This window comes from Primulina huaijiensis, unplaced genomic scaffold (genome assembly GCF_012295235.1).
Source record: "Primulina huaijiensis isolate GDHJ02 unplaced genomic scaffold, ASM1229523v2 scaffold27947, whole genome shotgun sequence".
Classification (NCBI taxonomy): domain Eukaryota; kingdom Viridiplantae; phylum Streptophyta; class Magnoliopsida; order Lamiales; family Gesneriaceae; genus Primulina; species Primulina huaijiensis.
Genome location: NW_027356685.1, coordinates 13,055 through 32,245, shown reverse-complemented (window position 1 = coordinate 32,245; position 19,191 = coordinate 13,055). Strand labels below are relative to the sequence as shown.

Genomic DNA, 19,191 nt, shown 5'->3' with positions numbered 1-19,191 from the left:
AGTCTCAAGCTCGAGCGGCCTATATCCTTCTTAGCGGCGGCTGAATCGACTAGGAACCGTTTAGAATATACAGTATTCCAAATATGAGTTTCATGATACTCATCATATGAGCATCTCATATTCTTTCTACTATTTGTATATTCAAGGGCTTTATCTATGCAACTAGCATGGGTATACAGATAAAGATGTGCCAAAACAATAATTTCAAATATTATTAAAATAAAGATTGCTTATACATAGAGTTTCATTGTGAACACTCGGCCAACACTTGGCTCGACGTGCACCTACTCTAACAATTCCAGCATTCTTTATCCTATAAGAAAGCAGACACACTATCAATCAACCTAACCACGATTTTTCACCTGATACAAAAGAGAGGCCACTTATTGCAAATTTAGCATAAACCAATAAGCGTATCCTTTGAGGAGCACCCAACTTTCGTCCTTAGTATGCCGCTGAATATGAAGGGAAAAAGTCGAATCATACCTGAATTCCTTGTAATGTGAATTGAAGAAACAGAATTATCCTTGCTCCGTTCGCACGACAGCGGTAACAACTGCATGAAGGAAGATATGTCCTCCATTTTTAGAGACTTTAGCTACTGCTTTAGATTTGTTCTCTCTTCAGGTGGCATTTGATTTATTTACATTCGATCATGATCAGCAAAAAATCAACATCACCAATATTTCAGTACTATTAGTTCTAATTTTAGTATGCGGCTAGAATATTTTACACATTTGGTTGAAGCGATGCTTTTGGGTCTGTTATTTTACAAAAACTAGACAAACAAATTAATGTTTTGAGTACAAAATCTCAATTCCTTATTTGTAAAATCTAAACCAAGAAGAGTGAATGGAACTATCAAACTAGAAACACTTTTTTTTGTAGTGTGCCAGTGGAACTTAATAAATACCGAGGGGTGCGATTGCAAACGCCCGTCCATCTGTGCTCATCAATACAGCAACATTTCCCAAAACACAAAGAAAAAAGAATGCCACGTTTGACTTTTAATTAATTAAAAGTAAGCCATTCAGAGCTTGTCCACTTTTTAGGAAATGGGCACCAGAAAGGGAACGATGACAAGTGGAAATAATATAGTTAATTTGGGCTAATTATTTGTTTGATTTCTCATTTGACTTTTGGCTGACCCGAGTTTTGATAATTTATAGGTGGGAGTTGGAACTTTACGCTTCAATGCCGCACATAAATGCCATCATCAAGACAATTGAGCTGGAACTTGGCTTCATTATTAATGTCTCCCGGGCAAATNATATTTGAATGATGCGAAATCTCAACGAATAAGTACATTCTAGTTCGACCTCGATTCTAGTTAATACATTTCGGCTCCAAGTTAAGCTTGAGTTCGAGTTTGTTTGTGAGCTACTGAATTATAACTTGAAAATGAAAATTTGAAAGACTCAAAACACGTATTTAACACATAATTATATCGTATTAAATTATCGATAAAATATTAAATTTAAGAAGTTGTTTGTGAACTATCGGACAAAATAACTTTGAGGTCGAATCGGATTTCGTTTCCTAACTTTTGAATGTCATATTGTTTGTGGTTAGATTAATTTGAATATATTCAAGTAATTTTTCTCAGAAGAGGGACAGCTGGTTTTTCCAAAAGAGGGACAAAATGAAATCCCAATGGCTAATCTCTCTTTCAATATTACTTTTAGTTAACTTCCTAGTCAATTCCCAAATGGTACCACTCTTTTTTGTCGACCGTATTAACGATCGTGTGTGCTATATTTTAATTGCAATACTGAATTAATGAACTAATAATGCTAGATTAATTTTAACTAGTTAAATGGCAATCCATCATGCATATAAAAGTCTGCTAAATCTTAATAAAACAGGGCCTTCTTTATTATAACATGGAAATAAAAGAGTGTAGCAAATGCAAGGATGACCAAGAATTGATGGAGTAAAGCGTGGGACAACCTGGCAAGGCGTAACCACTTTGACGAAGTTGTAATAATTTCAGAAAAAAGTCATACCATCAATAAATCGTTTAATTAAATGAATTATACAAAGTTACAACTGAATGGATCCACGAATATGTTGAGACTAAAACAAACTAGTAAAACTTGTATGGTTGTACAAACAATTTCGGGAAGAACAATATTGCAAACGGAAGCTCCAACAATTTCAAACTATTCTATATGAATTGATCGTATAAAAAAAATTTTATACCTTAAGATAACAGATAATTGCAATGTATGTGGTTGGACAAACTATAATCGACTTGCCGATGCCATGGAACCCATTTTGTTGGCAATGTCTCTTAGAGTGAACTTTTGGACTTTGCCGGTGGCGGTTTTCGGGAGCTCAGCCATGAAAACCACCGTTCTCGGAACCATGTAATGTGGGAGCTTTGCCCGACAGAACTCTATCATCTCATTTTCCGCGGGCGGTTTCTTGCTCACCCCCTCCTTCAAGCTCAAGAATGCACAAGGGGTTTCGCCCCAGTAATCGTCGGGCCGAGCCACCACCGCCGCCTCATTCACCACCGGATTGGAATATAACACCGACTCAACCTCCACGCTGCTCACATTTTCCCCGCCGGAGATTATGATATCTTTCGAGCGATCTTTTATTTCCAGGTACCCATCTGGGTGCATCACTCCCACATCTCCGGTGTAGAGCCACCCGTCTCCCCGCATGCATTTGGAAGTGGCTTCGGGGTTTTTAAGGTAACCCAGCATCAAGCAGGCACCTCTGAGCACGATTTCCCCCAGTGTTGATCCGTCCCTTTTCACACTTATTCCACTTTCTGGGTCCACCACATCCGCCGCCGTGATCCCCAGTGTCCTAATCCCTTGTCTAGCTTTAAGCCTAGCCCTCTCAGTCGCCGGAAATGCATTCCACTTTGACTTCCACGCGCAAGAAACCACCACTCCCGCCACCTCCGTCAACCCGTATCCATGGGTCACGGCGAATCCCAATGATTCAGTCCTCAGAACCACAGCTGCCGGCGGTGGAGCTCCGCCGGTCAGGAATTGAATCGGGCTCTTCAGTGGCCTTGCGCCGGGATAATTTGCCAACATGTTGAGTATCACCGGCGCACCGCACAAGTGCGTAACGTTGTAGCCATATATGGCCTCGTACACCACGCGGGCATCGAACTTTCTGAGGCAGATATTGGTTCCGCCAACGGCAGCCATTCCCCAAGTGTAGCTCCAGCCATTGGAATGGAACATGGGCAGCGTCCAGAGGTAAACCGGCTGCTTCGGAACCGACCAATTGATCAAAGAATCGTAGGTGATGATGAAAATTGATCTGTGAGAGTGCACCACACCCTTCGGCGACGAAGTTGTGCCGGAGGTATAATTCAGGGTCATGGGATCCCATTCATTTTCCGGCGAAACCCATTTGAATTCCGAAGTGCCTTTTCGCACCATAGCCTCGTACGTATCATGAATTCCTGCCATTGACACCAAGCCTTCATCTTTCTCGATGAGGATCATCAATGGAGGCCTCACTTTGGGAGGGAACAGAGAAATAGCTTCCAACACTACACCCAGAAGCTGGAAGTCAACAAAAACAAGCTTCGATTCACTGTGGCGTAGAATGATGGCGACCGTCCTGGAATCCAGGCGAGTGTTGATGTTGTTGATTACATAACCAGCCATCGGCACCGCGAATTGGAGCTCGTACATGGCGGGAGTGTTCGGCGCCATTACCGAGACCACGCGACCTCTCTGGATTCTGAGAGAAGCAATGGAAGACGCCATTCTCAAGCACCGCTCATGCGTCTGAGACCATGTGTAGGACATGGAATTGTAGATAACTGAGATGCAGTCGCCATACACATTCGCTGCCCTCTCAAGAAACGTCAAAGGGGTGAGCGGACATGAATTAGCGGCGCTTCGCTTCAGCTCTTCCATGCCTGTGTATCTCTCTCTGGATATGCGTAACTTTTGGGTGCACAGGTTGGGTTTTATCTTACTCAGATGCCATGGCTTCTTTCTCTACCCTCATTAATGGAATCACATCGAGAAGGATCACGGTTTGAAGGTGATTTCCAGAATTCCCATCGAAGAAAACAACATTTAAGGCATAAGTAACATCAAACTTGTTGCCCAACGAAAGCAGGTGGCAAATTGAATTAATTCCATAATCTCCATTATTATTTTATTGCAACATTTGTGTCTTTATTATTCATTACGTGTCCCACTTTTGCAATAACTCAATTTGTTATTATTGAGGAGCCGAAATATCAATTTTGCCATAGTTTCATTACGGCGTAATTCATAATTTTGTTTTATTCGTATCAATTCCACGACATATTGCATGCTTTTATACAATTTTTTTTTAAAAAAAATTAAAAGTGAATTTTATTTCTTTATTGTTAGTAATTTTTTTTAACAAATTTACATAAATCTAATTTTTCACGTTAAAAAAAACATAAATAAGGTCTTTAGTAAAGAACATGTCGATTCATAAATTAGGCCCAAATTTAATATATAGTATGTGGTTTATCATTTATTTAACCAACTAGTCATCAGTTCGCATAAGTTTATTTTTTCTCGTCACAACCTCACATTAAAAGAGGTATATTCGTTGTAGAAATTTGCTAACATTTTTAAAATAACAAATTTTTGTCTGAACATATAAAGTTCTACTAATTTTTTTCTAAAGATTTTCATAGTAAAATTTTGTAGATTTATTTTTCATGACTTTTATTGACATTTGTAAACTTTTTCATAGAATCTTATGGATTTTGTAATTTATTATTGTGATACATTATGCTTTAATTCTTGTATTTTTTAGAATTTCATGTAGTCATTAAAAGTTTATCGACATTTTGAATATCTATAACTTTTGTAGAGTTTTTAAAAGTCAACTTTTAATATCACATGACTTGTACCGTGATGTAACTTTGCATATATACTGGAGTCATATACAAGAGGAGATTTTTACCTCTATTTTGTCCTTATCTGCTTCAAGCTTCGCTTTCTACTGGTTTTCCCATGCTTGGATTCTAGTTTCTTCTTGTTGAAACCTGATGTTTATGAATCAAAAGTTTCCCTATTTCACAAATATCTGCTTAAAATAATGTTTACAGAGGTAATATTAGCTTTTAGGATGAACCTAGCTTGCAGCATGCTTGGATTTTTCAGCTTCTTCCAATGCGGCTGCCCTTGTGGCATAAGCAATTCTCGACATTATAGCGGCAATATTCATCTTACCAAGCTGCACACCGGGAGCCACAATCTCCCTCCTCGTCTTACGCTTTTGTCTTGCTCAGACAAATCTATTGCTGATGGATTGTTCTTTTTGATATGGCACCGGCTCTTCTCTACCAGGAGTAGATGGTATATATATATAGATGAATTTGAGCTACGAAGAGGGGTGGCTGCTCCTATTGGATTATTACTTTATGAAGGTTCTTGACTGAATTGGCGTTCAAAGTATTTTGTTTAACATGATGATAAAAACTGTGTGTATATGATGTTATAAAAATTAATATAACACACAAATAATTAAAATAACACAGGAATATTTATGCACAAGTGAATATACTTGTGTGATCCCTAATGACAAAATAATCAGTAGAAAATTAATCGAGTTTACAAAGCAAATAATTGTGAAGGAAAGAAAAATTATCTTCTTAATTAACAATTCAAGAAAATAAATTACATCCAAAATATCAATAAAAAAATAATCAAACACAGAAATGCAAATCTGCTTGGCCGAAATTCCGAGCAACAAAACAATTCTCTCATCAACACTTTGTATGGGTGTTGTCTTCAAAGGTCTCCAACACGTCACGACAACACAGCGATGCTTCGTCTTTGCGAGTTCTCTTTGTTCTATCGCATCTTCTCATCTCGCTTCACACGTCTGCATCAATTATTCTTAAATATATATAGGCTTGTGTTGATTTTGATATGATATTTTAAATAGATTCCTATAAGACAAGGAAAATAGTTTTTATTAGAAAACTAATTCTTTTAAATATTAAATATCAAATCTAAGTTTTAATAAAGTGTATCCTATGGAGAGTGCTCACATTGAGTGGATATCAGTTTATTCATTCTTAGATTGCACCAAATATCTCCCTATGTTAATTGATGATTTTTCATTTGAGTTAGGGTCACATAGTATGTCCTCATTTATACTATTATATCTATGTTGTGTCCACTGTCCTGATACGCATATGAAGGTTAGACATGTACAACTTTTATGAGACATTTTACTTATGTCGTGTCAACTTTCATTTTACTTTAACTAGAAAATTTTCATTTTTAATTCACTTGTAATCATTCTTGAATCGTACAAAATTATATTTCATTCATCCATAATCATACATATTTTATGCAAATATCACATATTGACTACTAATCATGTTACCAAGTGTCGATTAAACATCCAATACTACATTAATATGAAATAAAATTGTTGATGAAGTACATTGACTTGAGAATAACACCAAATATCTCCTTATGAGCGATGATGATCTACCATTTGAATTAGGTTTGTATAGTATGTCCTAATTCATACATCAACTGTAATAGATTGAAACGAGGCACAGAGGGTCATTATGCTGTCATATCATTAAATTTTCTTTAGACTAAGGAAGACTCTAATTCACAATTGTTTATGCGATATCGGATATGTTCGACAATATTTCTTGGAACAATTTACATGCGACAGAGTATTATGATCACAAGACAAGAGCAAAAGCAGATCGTGTGGCTGTTGGATCGAACATTCGAACTCCTTTTGTTGCAGAAATTCACATTAGGATTCTTACATTTGTTTTGTGTCCAAGAAGATGAAAACACTTGTTAGCACACGGCTAAAATGTTGGATCAATTTTATTTATACGAGCTTATATGTGATTTGTGGGTTGTCTATTATGTTAAGCTCAAAATTAAAGTGATCAGTTAAAGTTTTGGGTATTGATATTTAATGTAATTAATAGGTTGTGGGGCCTTTAATGTATAGAGACATAAATACAATTTCTATTTTTATGATATGCCAAAACAGAAAAATCAGAAAATAATGATATACATTATCTATATATGGGTCATGGTCCCCATATTGCATGACATCACGTTCCTTATTTTCTTCCTCATTAAGAAAGTAGATCAGAAGAGAAAACTAAAGAATTCTCTCAAAGAAAGAACGTGTAGATCTAGAAGATCAAGATATGTTTTAAAGAATTCAGGATTATGGCTTTAGGTACGCTTCTTCAGTCAAATTATTAATGATTTAGCATGATTGATTTTGCGGTTTATGAGTTTTCCCAACATAAAAACCACAACTAATAAAACATTTAAACATTTTAGGATTTGTTGGCATCCTAACATGTCTGTTAGAGTCATCTTTCCGCCATAAACAACCTTATAGTACTTGATGTATACAAAGAACGCATGGGTTTGGACATCGATTTCATCATCAATGTGTTTCATTTTTGAAAGAATTGTTAGAAAAATAAGAACATAAAATCAGAGAAACCAACATGTTTGGTGAACGAGAAAATGTTGTCAAATTCTACAACAAGATCCGAGCTAAATCACTCCAACAGCCGCACAAAACAACATAAAAATTATTTCAAAACGCAAAACAAAAATGGAGTCACAAATCTCACCTCAGTGAGTGAAGATCTTTGCACGAACACCTCTTGAGAAGTATGTCGAGAGAATTCCGCAGCCGCCAAATATAGAGAGATTTCTGCAGCTGCAAAAGCCGAACTAGGGATGTAAATGAACCAAGATGCTAGCGAACTATTCGGAGCTCAACTTGATAAAAAAAAACTCGTTCTAGATCATACATTAAACTTATTGAACTGATCTCGACCTCGATTTCGAGCTTGATAATTTTATCGAGTCTATCTCAAGCTTAAGGACATTAAGCTCATTAGCTCACGAGACTGTTCGCGAGCTCGAGCTCAGCTTATTTTTGTGACTCGAGCTCTAGCTAGAGTTCGGCTAGTTTGTTGGATCGTGAGTGTACAATAACTTAAGTATTGGAAATAACTTACATTGTCCCACATCAATGTCTAAGTGAGAAAGAAGAGATTGAAAAACTATAAAATGAAAAGATACCCTCTTCGATTCCCATATCACAGTTGGCCCTTTGGCTAAGCATGCTCGACGAGCTCGTAAAAGAGCTTGCGAGCTCGAAAGTGAGCTTGCTTAAAGAACTAGAAAACAATACCACTTAACGAGCCTAGCTCGAGTCTACTCATTAAACATGATAAACAAGTTACTAACGAACCGAGTTCGAGCTATTGATGAGTTTAGTAATTTCAAAACGATCCGAGCTCGGGCCTCATGATAAAATCTCGAATCGAGCTCAAGTTGAGGTTGAGCCTGTATTTATCTTAAAAAAGCTGAGCTCGAGCTTGATCGTCTCGGCTCAACTGGTTCACATCCTATGCCGAACGAATTTGAGGAGAATGGTGTGTTTAGGGTTTAGACATTTTTAAATATGGAGGGTAATTGTGTCAATTTGAGGTATTCTTTCATGTATCCTTAGCTCATCACACCTACTCAAAAGAATGCCTTCTCCACATGGAGAAGCATTTATCACTTGCCTATTGAATTATAATGAGCTTTTTAAAAATATACCAAGCATGAGATGATGGATGATAATTTATCGATAACTTAAAAAGCTCACTTTTCAAGTGTACCAAACTATGACTAAAATTATAAATATTAAGATATCAATCAAAATTAGTTGAGCTTTGATTCAGCTAGACTAATTTTGTTCTACTATCATGAACGATATTGATAATTGATACAAAATATCAGGTATGGGAACGTAATATCCATATATGATATATCATATAGATGTCAAATGGATGTTTATTAAGTATCATGAGATATTGTGATCAACTTTTATAACGATTTGTTTTAATATTTTTATAAAGTAAGAATATATATATGAAATAATTGCGAAATAAACTCATTATATAATCATGTTCATGTGAGATTGGGCCTAAATCACGAGATAATGATATCAAAGATGATTGTAATTCGAAACATCGGGTGATAAATTTTATACGAGGCAAATTACTAGTTTTACATGAACCACATCTTAAGTTAATGGAACAAAGTTCTACACTCCCATCTATTTATAGGAGTTGCTTCTCGACGGCCGGTAAATAAATTTTAAAAAGATTTTTTGAGTCATTCTATCTAATTAATTGAATACTTGATGATACAATGGTTTTTACTAAGAAATCTTTGGGTTACGAGATCGCCCCAAGAGCACCTTTAACATCCAGAGGTCACAGACCGACCATATAACTATGTTATGTAAGTGGAACATATTAACTGTTTGTCTTCAAACTCCGACAAAGGGGAACATTAATGAAAAACCATACTTCATTTGTTGTTCTTATTCGAACACATTTGACATTGTGCTATAATTTTGTTTGACATTTGGATCGATCATTGATGAGTTGTGTTACGACGAGGTCGTTGAGTTTTGAAGAATTAGTGATTTTAATACCCTTATCTACATACATCTTAAATAGTTTATAAGAGTTTACAATAAATTATAACATCTTCGATCAACAAATTTTTAGTGAAGACAAATACATAGTAAGATTTTTTTTATAATGAAAACGAAAACGAAAACGAAAGAGTTGCTACAAGTCATTCGGTCATTGTCGGAAGACCTAGGATTATATCTCAAACGTGTGGAGAGGAAAAAGGTCATTCATCGGAACAAAAAATATGTTGACCCACAATTTCCGTTAGCAAAATGAGAGTCAGTCTAAGTCTAGGCTACACTGAGAATAATACTTTTAGTTTTTGTTTTATATAAGATGATCAGTGACTTGAAAATAAAAAATTTAAAATACATAATTATTTACATAATTATTTTTTTATTTTGACATATACGTAGATCAATCATCTTGTACAAACACACGGTGTGCCAAAAATATAGACACGAGACTGGGCTTAGCCCAGTTGGTTAATCTCACCATTGCCCCCACTTGGTCTAGGTTCGAGTCTTCTTTGTAATAAAAAAAATGATAGACACGAACCCCAACAACATTCGTCGTTGTTCACCTGAAACAAGGGCGAATTTTGAGGAAAAGCAAGGTATAAAATAATGTAACGTTGGCAGAAATCTAAGCAAAAGGAATACTTTTCAAACGGTGTGATGTGGATAACGGCGCGGGTGTCAACCTCGTGGGTGGGGGTTGTTTCAGTTACTTAAAAGCAAACGCCACCTTCTTCATCCTTCCTTCACGTTTTGTTTTCTTCCCTTTTTTTCCAGTGGTTCCTAACTTTCAATCCGAATCATACAATTCAGTAGTGAAAATACCTTTTCAATCATGGTACATCATCATTATTATGTCCATATACAGCTTTTCACCGTTGTAACAATTTTGCTATCTCCATTTTCCTGCGTCTCTTTGCTCTGATGCTGTTTTGATTACTCTGCTTCTTTCTCCGCCATCCGTTCATCATAAGCAAGGATATACGAAATGGGTTCTTTGGCAAATATTAAACAGACTGGTTTTGAACTGTATCTATTGCTATTCATTTTCCTCGCAGGGATTAGCTCATCTTGTTCGTCTAAGGTAAATTTTGTTCAAGTTTTCCCAATCTGGGATTGTAAATGTATTGATATTGAAGATGTTAAAAAGTGATGGTGTCTGTTTTCTCCAGTTGTATGTGGTGTACATGGGCAGCACAGGTAGTGCCGACCCAGATGATATTTTAAGGCAAAACCATCAAATTCTTTCTGCTGTTCATGGAGGAAGGTTCGTTTTCGTACTATGTCTCTCGATTTTTCGGTATTTTCCCCCCATCTTTGGACTAATTGATCGCTTTTTTGTTCTTGATGCCAATACATGTATTGCTGCAAAACGCAGTGTGGAGCAAGCTAAGGCTTCTCATGTTTACAGTTATAGATATGGTTTTAGGGGCTTTGCTGCCAAGTTGACTGATCAACAAGCTTCTGAAGTGGCAGGCAAGCGCTCTATTTTTGCAACTAAATGGAACTTTTGTTAAATTCCTGGTGAAAAGATTGGCTAATGATTCGAAATATATATGGGGTCACAATATTAACCGAACATGTTTCAATTCAGTACTAATCTTATCGTTGCTCCTCAGAAATGCCCGGAGTGGTATCTGTGTTTCCCAATACAAAAAGGAGTGTTCACACCACACATTCTTGGGATTTCATGGGACTCAATGCTGAAGAAACAATGGAGATCCCAGGTTATTCTACCAAGAATCAAGTTAATGTCATCGTCGGATTTATTGATACTGGTGAGTTCTTAAATGCATTACAGAGTAGCATGGAACAAACACTTGCTTTTTTAAGCTTTACTTTTTGTGGTTTCAAAGCATCTGCCAAATTTATTTTTATTTTTTTTTTATTGTTTACATTATTGTCTGTTTGACTGACTGCCGTGATTGAGCGAGTTAAAGGCTAGTGAGAGATAGCAATTAAATTAAATTTTACCTGGTAAATGTAGTTTTAAAACTAGCTTTACTCTACTCAAAAGATTTATTTTCCATCTGATATCATAATTATATCAATTGGTTTGCGCGATCCTTGCTACTGTGTGTTGCCTTGCTGAAAAAATCCGATATCATATAAAGTGCATCTTTATCCTTACAGAGAACTAGTAAATTTTCTTGGATAATCAAAATTCACTCTTGCTCTTTCCCTTTCTTGTAATCTAAAAATTAAATCTTGGGATTTACACAAGGCCATTTATATCTCAGGAATTTGGCCAGAGTCCCCAAGTTTTAGTGATGTTAAAATGCCCCCAGTGCCGGATGGATGGAGGGGACAATGCCAAGCAGGGGAAGCATTCAACATTTCTACATGCAACAGGTCTATATCATTTTAATCCTACCGTCACATATTATTGGATTTCTTGAATTCATTAATTAGAGTTGAAGGTCTGATTACTTTGTCTTCCTCAAGGAAATTGATTGGTGCCAAATACTACCTGAGTGGCTACGAAGCCGAAGAAGAATCGGATGAAACTATGTCTTACAAATCTCCAAGGGACAGCTCTGGCCATGGGAGCCACACAGCTTCGATTGCTGCTGGTCGTTATGTTGCTAACATGAATTACAAGGGTCTGGCAACCGGTGGAGCCAGAGGTGGAGCTCCATTGGCTCGAATTGCTGTATACAAGACGTGCTGGAGCTCGGCTTGCTATGATGTTGATTTGTTGGCTGCATTTGATGATGCGGTACGAGACGGCGTGCATGTTTTATCGGTTTCCTTGGGGTCAGATGAACCTCCGATGGATTATTTTAGTGATGCCATCTCTGTGGGATCGTTTCACGCTGTTAGCCATGGGATAACTGTGGTTGCCTCAGTTGGAAACAAAGGAAATCCGGGTTCTGCAACAAATCTTGCTCCTTGGTTGATCACCGTGGCAGCATGCTCAACAGATAGGGATTTTGCATCGGATATCTTTCTCGGAAATGGAGCTCATTTCTTGGTAACCAGATTAAAACCCTTAATTGGTTGTAATAGCAAAGTTAAATCTTTGATACTCTGTGATTTCAACCATTTTAATCTCAAATAGGGTGAAAGTCTGAGTGTAGCGAAAATGAATATTTCAAGAAGGATCATCTCCGCTTCTGAAGCTTATGCGGGATACTTCACTCCTTACCAATCCAGGTGAATCAAAAGGTAGTTTGTTTCGTGTTCAATCTTGATATTAAACCTCCATCTGAAATCTCAAGTTATATTAGTCTTTCGTGTTCATCATACTAGCTACTGCTTGGATAGCTCTTTGAATAGCACGAAGGCCAAAAATAAAGTTCTGGTGTGCCGACATGCTGGGAGCTCAACAGAGTCGAAGCTGGCAAAAAGCGTGGTTGTTAAAGAAGCTGGAGGAGTTGGAATGATTCTTATAGATGAAGAGGATAAAGATGTTGCTGTCCCTTTTGTAATTCCAGCAGGAATTGTTGGAAAAGAAACTGGAAACAAGATTCTATCATACATAAATAAAACACGGTTTGTTCTGTCCCAAAGAATCTTAATGATTTTCTTAAATTTCTAAATCCCTTTTCACTGATTGAGTTATGGAAACAGGAATGCCACCTCGATGATTCTTTCTGCCAAGACTGTTTTAGGATCCCATATTGCTCCACAAGTAGCACCCTTTTCTTCAAAGGGTCCGAATACATTAACTCCTGAAATTCTTAAGGTAACATTCATTCTTCAAGATTCTTATTTTCTACGTTATCTTTTCGTTCTCTTTTTGTATAACCAGAAATACCAAGTTACTGCCCTTTAGTTTGTCAATCATGAAGCAAGAAATGTTACACTAAGGTTTCCCTTTAACCGTTTCTCATTCCTGCCTTGCACGTGTACCAAATATGTAGCCTGACATAGCGGCACCTGGATTGAATATCTTGGCATCCTGGTCTCCGGCAATTTCAAAAATTAATTTCAACATACTTTCTGGAACTTCAATGGCTTGTCCCCATGTAACCGGAATTGTTGCCTTGATAACAGCCATCCACAAGTCTTGGTCCCCATCTGCCATCAAATCTGCACTCATGACTACGGGTAAAAAAAGAAAAGCTTAAAGCAAATTTCTGCTTAAAAGATGCATGTGTGAGCGTCACGATTTTTTAATGAAGAATCTAAGTATACAAAGTTTGGTGCAGCTACTATGCTGGACAAGCATAGGAAACCAATTACAGCAGGCCCTGACGGACGAAAGGCAAATGCATTTGATTTAGGCTCTGGTTTTATAAACCCAAGAACGGTTCTGGATCCAGGACTAATTTATGATTCAACACCCACAGATTACAAAGCGTTTCTCTGCTCCATCGGTTATAGCGAGAGATCTCTTCGTATGATCACAGGAGACAACAGCACTTGCAGTCCAACCTTCACAACACCATCTAGCCTTAACTATCCCTCAATTACGGTTCCCAATCTGAAAAAGACGTTTATGATCAGTCGAACGGTGACTAATGTGGGAGGCCCAAGAAGTATCTACAGAGCAGTATTGTTTCCTCCCGCAGGGATAAATGTTACCGTAGTGCCTAAAAGACTTGTCTTCACAAGGTATTTGCAGAAGATGAATTTCACCGTGAAGTTTGAGGTAAAAGGTCCGGTTGAAGATTACGTTTTCGGGTCCTTGTCATGGAGGAACAAAAGATCTTGGGTTACCAGCCCCTTGGTTGTGCGGGTTACACGTTCCAAGTTAAGTTTAATGGCATAAAGGGGCCTCATTTTAAACAACTGGGAAATGAGGTAATCTGGTTGCCAATTCAAACTTGATTGGTTGATCGCTTTCAAGATTCAACTAGTCTACTTCTTGCAATTGTACTGCTGTGTCCATTGTAGAGTTATATCAGCTATTTTTTACTTCTTTCACCTATCAAATTTCATTTTCTGGTAAATTTTGCGAAAGCAGTGTTTGCCCAGTTGGATTTCCTACGAAACAATATCGGAAGGTTATTTGGGAGCAAACTACAAATTTCTTTGTTTTTTTTGTCAAGGAAAGCAAACCACTTTTTTTTTTTTTTTTTTTTTTTTTTGAGAAGCAAACCACAAAATTTGACAACACTTTTTTTTGAGAAGCATATCACAAAATTATTCATGTCTATTAGATTACTATTAAATTTAGCATGGCATTAACAATTTAATTTAGTATCACATATGCCATGCACCGCCACCACCATGCTTTTAAACTATCTTTTTGAAAAATACAAGGTTCATTTTATACATTATTAATTAATTAAGAATTCTATATAAATTTATAATAATACTTAAAAAGTCCGATTAATTGTGGACATTAATAATTTAATAGTTATTACTGTAAATAAAATCCCCTTTAAATTGTTTCTCTGAGTTTATCAACTTTTAAAAAGAGAAAAATGAATATATAATAAGCATTAGTTAAAATAACATAGCTAAAAAAATATAAATCAAATATCAATTTCAATAAAAATAGAGAATATTTCGACTATATGATAAATTACAATTAGTATCATAAATAAAATTTTGTATTAACTTTAACTAATTTATACCATCAATTATATTAATACAACTTGTCAATCACCTGACGTTAAAATCCCCCATTAAAGCCGGAAGCGCCACGGGTTTAGCAATGATCAAAACTTTGCCATGATACAAAAATGTTTCCCAGTTACAATACTAAACATGGATTAGCACTCGAAATTTCAGAAGAAGCCTGGATTTTAGAAAAATTACAGTAAAAGATAATCACTGAACTTAATAAAAGGTAAACTGACCTCCAAGTTTATGGAAAAATCCCCGAGCTAAAAATATACCGAGATCCTGGACGAAAAACGAACTCGAAACTTCGGCAAGATGCTGTTCCATCCTCAAACCATCAAGACTCAGTTGCGTGCATTTAGAAATGTTTTACCAGCAGAAGAAGCAGCATTCCGCAAATCCTCCATGGCCACCTGAATGCGTTCTGAAATAATTTTATATAGACATCTTTGTGCTGCTTCATCGAGTCCACAAGGAGTGGTGTTGGGCCATCCAACACTAGAAAACGATAAATCCCTTGACATCTCTACAGCTCTCGGCTTTAATTTAGGGATGTCGAATATCATTGGTTCACCGATAACTATCCTTATCTCCCTGTTCCACAAGGGAAAAGGAGGTCTTCTTCCAAAGATATACTTCTCGGGCATTACCTGTAAATACAATAGAGGAGATAGGAGATGAATTAGGAGGAATTACAGATATCAACCATCAGATACACAGAATAATTGCCCTGCACCATGAAAAGTTCGATAAATCTAAAACGTTTCATAAATTAGGTGCTATTATCATTCAAAAAGCGTAGAATCAGTTTTGAGTACCACACTCTCATGAGCCAGACTGTTTGTAAACGAATCACTAGCATAAGTACCAAAATTATATACAGCATTTTAATAGTGAAGTCCACCTTACATACGAAACTGTCTCAAATCCAAAACATACGATATCTATTGCCAGAAGTTTATTTGCAACTCTCTCGAGAATGCCAAGAAAGCCCAACCCTGTTTTTCATGGGAACTCAAATTTTTTACGTCGGCCAAACTGACTCCTAAGTAGGTGACTCAGATATAGAGTGGGTATTATTAGTGAATGGCATTCATATACACAGAATAATAGGTTCCATATAGAAAGCAAAACAAACACGAACATAAAAGGAATTCTCCTGGATAAACTAAGGACGTGATTTGAAAGACATTTCTAACATAACTGATATTTTCCAATTATGTTCAGTTGTTACATAAATTATAAATAAGTAGTCCTTCACGGAGAATCTACATGTATTATTATTGTTATTATTTTTATAAAAACCGGTCCTTTATTTCCTCAGCTATCACTTTTGATGCACCAACAGTTTGTTCATCTAAGTACTACATGGTATAATACCTCAATTCAATGTTTTCCTCATTGATTCAACAATATGAAACGTGTGAAAGTCACATCCCTGATCAGTATGCAAGCAAGTCATCGTAGTTGATATTGACAAGACATTAAAACAAAAAAAACTGCCTCCAAACCTCAACACCCAGCAGACTAAGATGATGTTGGCCTCATGCAAAGAAGATAGATCGACCAGTTTTAATACAAAAAGGAAAGCATGATGATCATTATACAAAGTAAGAAATGAAAAGGCACAAATTTTTCAATGGTAGGGATCACTTACTTTAGACTTTTGACAAGAAGGATTACCTTGTCAAAACCATTATGAACTATAGGCAAAACTATTGGAGTTATGGGGGCTCGAACAATGAGACTGGCAGTCCCCCACTTCAATCTTCGTATAGGTGCATCTTCTTGACACACTTTTCCTTCTGGAAATGTATGCAACTGTTTGTTTGAGTTGAGAGAGAAAAACTTCAGAACTATAACTCAATCCAGACAAACCACTAACCGAAGGCTCAGAACAGACACTGGGCAATAATTTCATTTTGTGCCCACGGTATTTGTATTCCATGGATTCGTGTAAGCTTACTACATGCCAGACTTACAGCAAAACAAACATCAAGTATGACAATACACACGAGTCACTCCAAATCATTCCCTTACTTGAGCATTACAGATTCCACCAAAATGTCATCATCAGATAAAATTTTTGCGGTTGAAGCTATAAGATATATTAAGTAGTTACAAACAGGAAATGCCTAACGTTGACTTCTTTAGTTGTTAAGCCATGCACAATAGTATACACATATCCTGCGCAAATCCAAGATATTTATCACAGTTGTTTCACATATGATTGTTTCTGCATTCAGGAAACCTTTGTGTGAGTTTGTACGATCAAGTAAAGGAGGTATATTTTCAAATATGTAGAAAAAGAACTGAGTGAATAGAGAACCCAAGATCCATCTCTCAAGTAGTCAAGAGCCTCATTCATATGCTCCTGATAGATTCCACCTCCCCTTGTTAGCGGAATACATTTACCTATAAAGTTTACACTCGATGAATTAGACAAACTCGAGTTCATATCACAAAATTTGAAGAAATCAATAATAACTTACTACTAGAATAAAGTTACATAAGATAAAATAACAACAGCAACAACCTTGCGTGTGTATTTTCAAGTTTCTGGTGGGATTGATTCTCAACTTAAATGTCCGGCTTCAACAATAATATGCATGGTGATTAATATCTTAAACAATTAAATCTAATCGAAAATAATAAAAAGAGACATGCCATGTAATCGTTAAGATGGACTAGTGTCAAAGTACATGAGTCACCCGTAGACAACCAGCAGTAAAATCTTGAATAAGAGACATCAGTTTTCAAAAATCAGAACCACGGGATGTTTTGATATATTCATCCTAGAGCCAAATCTACAGTTCCCACTTCCCTCTGGTGTGCTTTAGTTACAAGTTTAAGTTCTTGATTAAAGTAGCTGAACCATTCACAACTGAGTTTGTCAAAAAATCTGAATCAGAACAATATAACAGTCGTTGTGATGTAGTTGTGGCCATGAAATATAATAAATAGCCACATCACTCATTCATCAATCAAGGAACCATTGAAACATGAAAAAAACGCACCAAGTCGGAAGAAATACGACAGCATGGACTTTTTGAAGCATATGTCTTCTGCAGCTAGTACCCATCTACCTAACTTTGGGTCCGTGATTGGGAAATCCTTAAGCCCCCACATCAACGGGTCATCCATCCTGAATCAATAGAAACTGTAATAAGTTGAGAACTTGATTCTTGCTGCATGATTCGAGATAAGAATATCATTCCAGTGTTAAATCCAATAAGACGACATAAGCATTACATTCTAAAGATACAAAATGCATAGAAACCAAATGTTTCAGTGACATTCACTACTGATTCAAGATAAGACTGTTATTGCATTGTAAAATCCAACTAAATGACATAAACATTAAATTCTTGAAGAACACTACACAAAAAACCAAATCTTTCAACGAGACTTGTAAGCTGAATGCTAGATTTCTTGCACCCAAAGGTCGTCGTTATTAAGGCTATTCAATAAAAATTCATGGAGATAATAATAAACTCGATGAATGCAAAGATCCAGTGGTTCTACCACCAGAAGTAATCAACTGTCCAAAATTAACATGCTTTTTCAATAAAACTCGACTCCTGAGAAAGCAGGATCAAATTCAAATCGAAAGAGGTACTTTCTTTATTTCGAAAAGAAAATTACATAGAGAATAACTGACGTTGACATGTGATTGCTGACAGTGAGTAACGGGACGCCGGAAGGGCGGGATCGGACGAGGCGGAGGAGGGTTTCGACGTTGTAAACTGTGGTGGTATTGAACAGATTTACTACTGCCTTAGAGAGTGCTCCCACGGCCAAGAACACTAGCTTCCGAGGTACTCCACCCAGGTGGTCCGCTCTCGCCGCCCACTCCATCTTCCTCATCCCGCCGCCGCCGACGTGACCGTTTTCCAATTTTTTGATTTCTTGTGGTTTTTATTTTTTAAATTAAATAATATAAATAGTAAAAGATTTTGTTTATAAAACAACAAAAAAAATTAAATTTATAATAAACCGGGATTTAAGATCCCCGCTTCCTAAGGACCGGATTTATAAGCCCGGCCCCTCCTTCTAATTTTTTTTTAAAAAAAATCTTAAATTATATTTTTTAATTATACTTATTATTAATTCATTAAAGTTACTTTTATTAACAATATATTTCTTATTAATTTTAATAATAAATTTTATTATAAAAATCTGGTTTCGTATTATTCT

The 19,191-nt window shown here is 36.5% G+C and overlaps 3 protein-coding genes across 10 annotated transcripts; 1 reads left to right on the top strand and 2 right to left on the bottom strand.

The window, feature by feature from the left end:
• Nucleotides 1–2,036: 2,036 nt before the first annotated feature.
• LOC140967758 (2-methylpropanoate--CoA ligase CCL4-like) lies at nt 2,037–4,070 on the bottom strand. The gene has a single exon (XM_073428488.1). The coding sequence runs from the start codon at nt 3,894–3,896 to the stop codon at nt 2,244–2,246; it is 1,653 nt and encodes a 550-aa protein (XP_073284589.1). The 5' UTR covers nt 3,897–4,070; the 3' UTR covers nt 2,037–2,243.
• A 6,048-nt stretch (nt 4,071–10,118) lies between these two features.
• LOC140967752 (subtilisin-like serine-protease S) lies at nt 10,119–14,385 on the top strand. Its single transcript, XM_073428477.1, has 11 exons — nt 10,119–10,561; nt 10,650–10,744; nt 10,856–10,953; nt 11,097–11,255; nt 11,718–11,829; nt 11,923–12,451; nt 12,539–12,633; nt 12,730–12,972; nt 13,051–13,165; nt 13,344–13,530; nt 13,632–14,385. Exons 1-11 carry the CDS (start codon nt 10,466–10,468, stop codon nt 14,192–14,194), a joined length of 2,292 nt encoding a protein of 763 aa, XP_073284578.1. The 5' UTR covers nt 10,119–10,465; the 3' UTR covers nt 14,195–14,385.
• LOC140967754 (N-acylphosphatidylethanolamine synthase) lies at nt 14,099–18,925 on the bottom strand. Of its 8 annotated transcripts, none has more exons than XR_012173625.1 (6): nt 18,656–18,925; nt 18,012–18,139; nt 17,324–17,409; nt 16,678–16,815; nt 15,231–15,644; nt 14,099–14,409 (listed from the first exon to the last, which is right to left on the bottom strand). XR_012173625.1 is itself a non-coding variant. In XM_073428479.1 (5 exons), exons 1-5 carry the CDS (start codon nt 18,859–18,861, stop codon nt 15,339–15,341), a joined length of 864 nt encoding a protein of 287 aa, XP_073284580.1. In that variant the 5' UTR covers nt 18,862–18,925; the 3' UTR covers nt 14,900–15,338. The 8 variants fall into 8 exon arrangements, 6 of the variants coding, with proteins under 6 accessions (XP_073284580.1, XP_073284583.1, XP_073284582.1 ...); XR_012173626.1 differs by lacking the exon at nt 14,099–14,409 and adding an exon at nt 14,900–15,169; XM_073428479.1 differs by lacking the exon at nt 14,099–14,409 and having other exon boundaries at nt 14,900–15,644.
• Between the last annotated feature and the right edge of the window lie 266 nt (nt 18,926–19,191).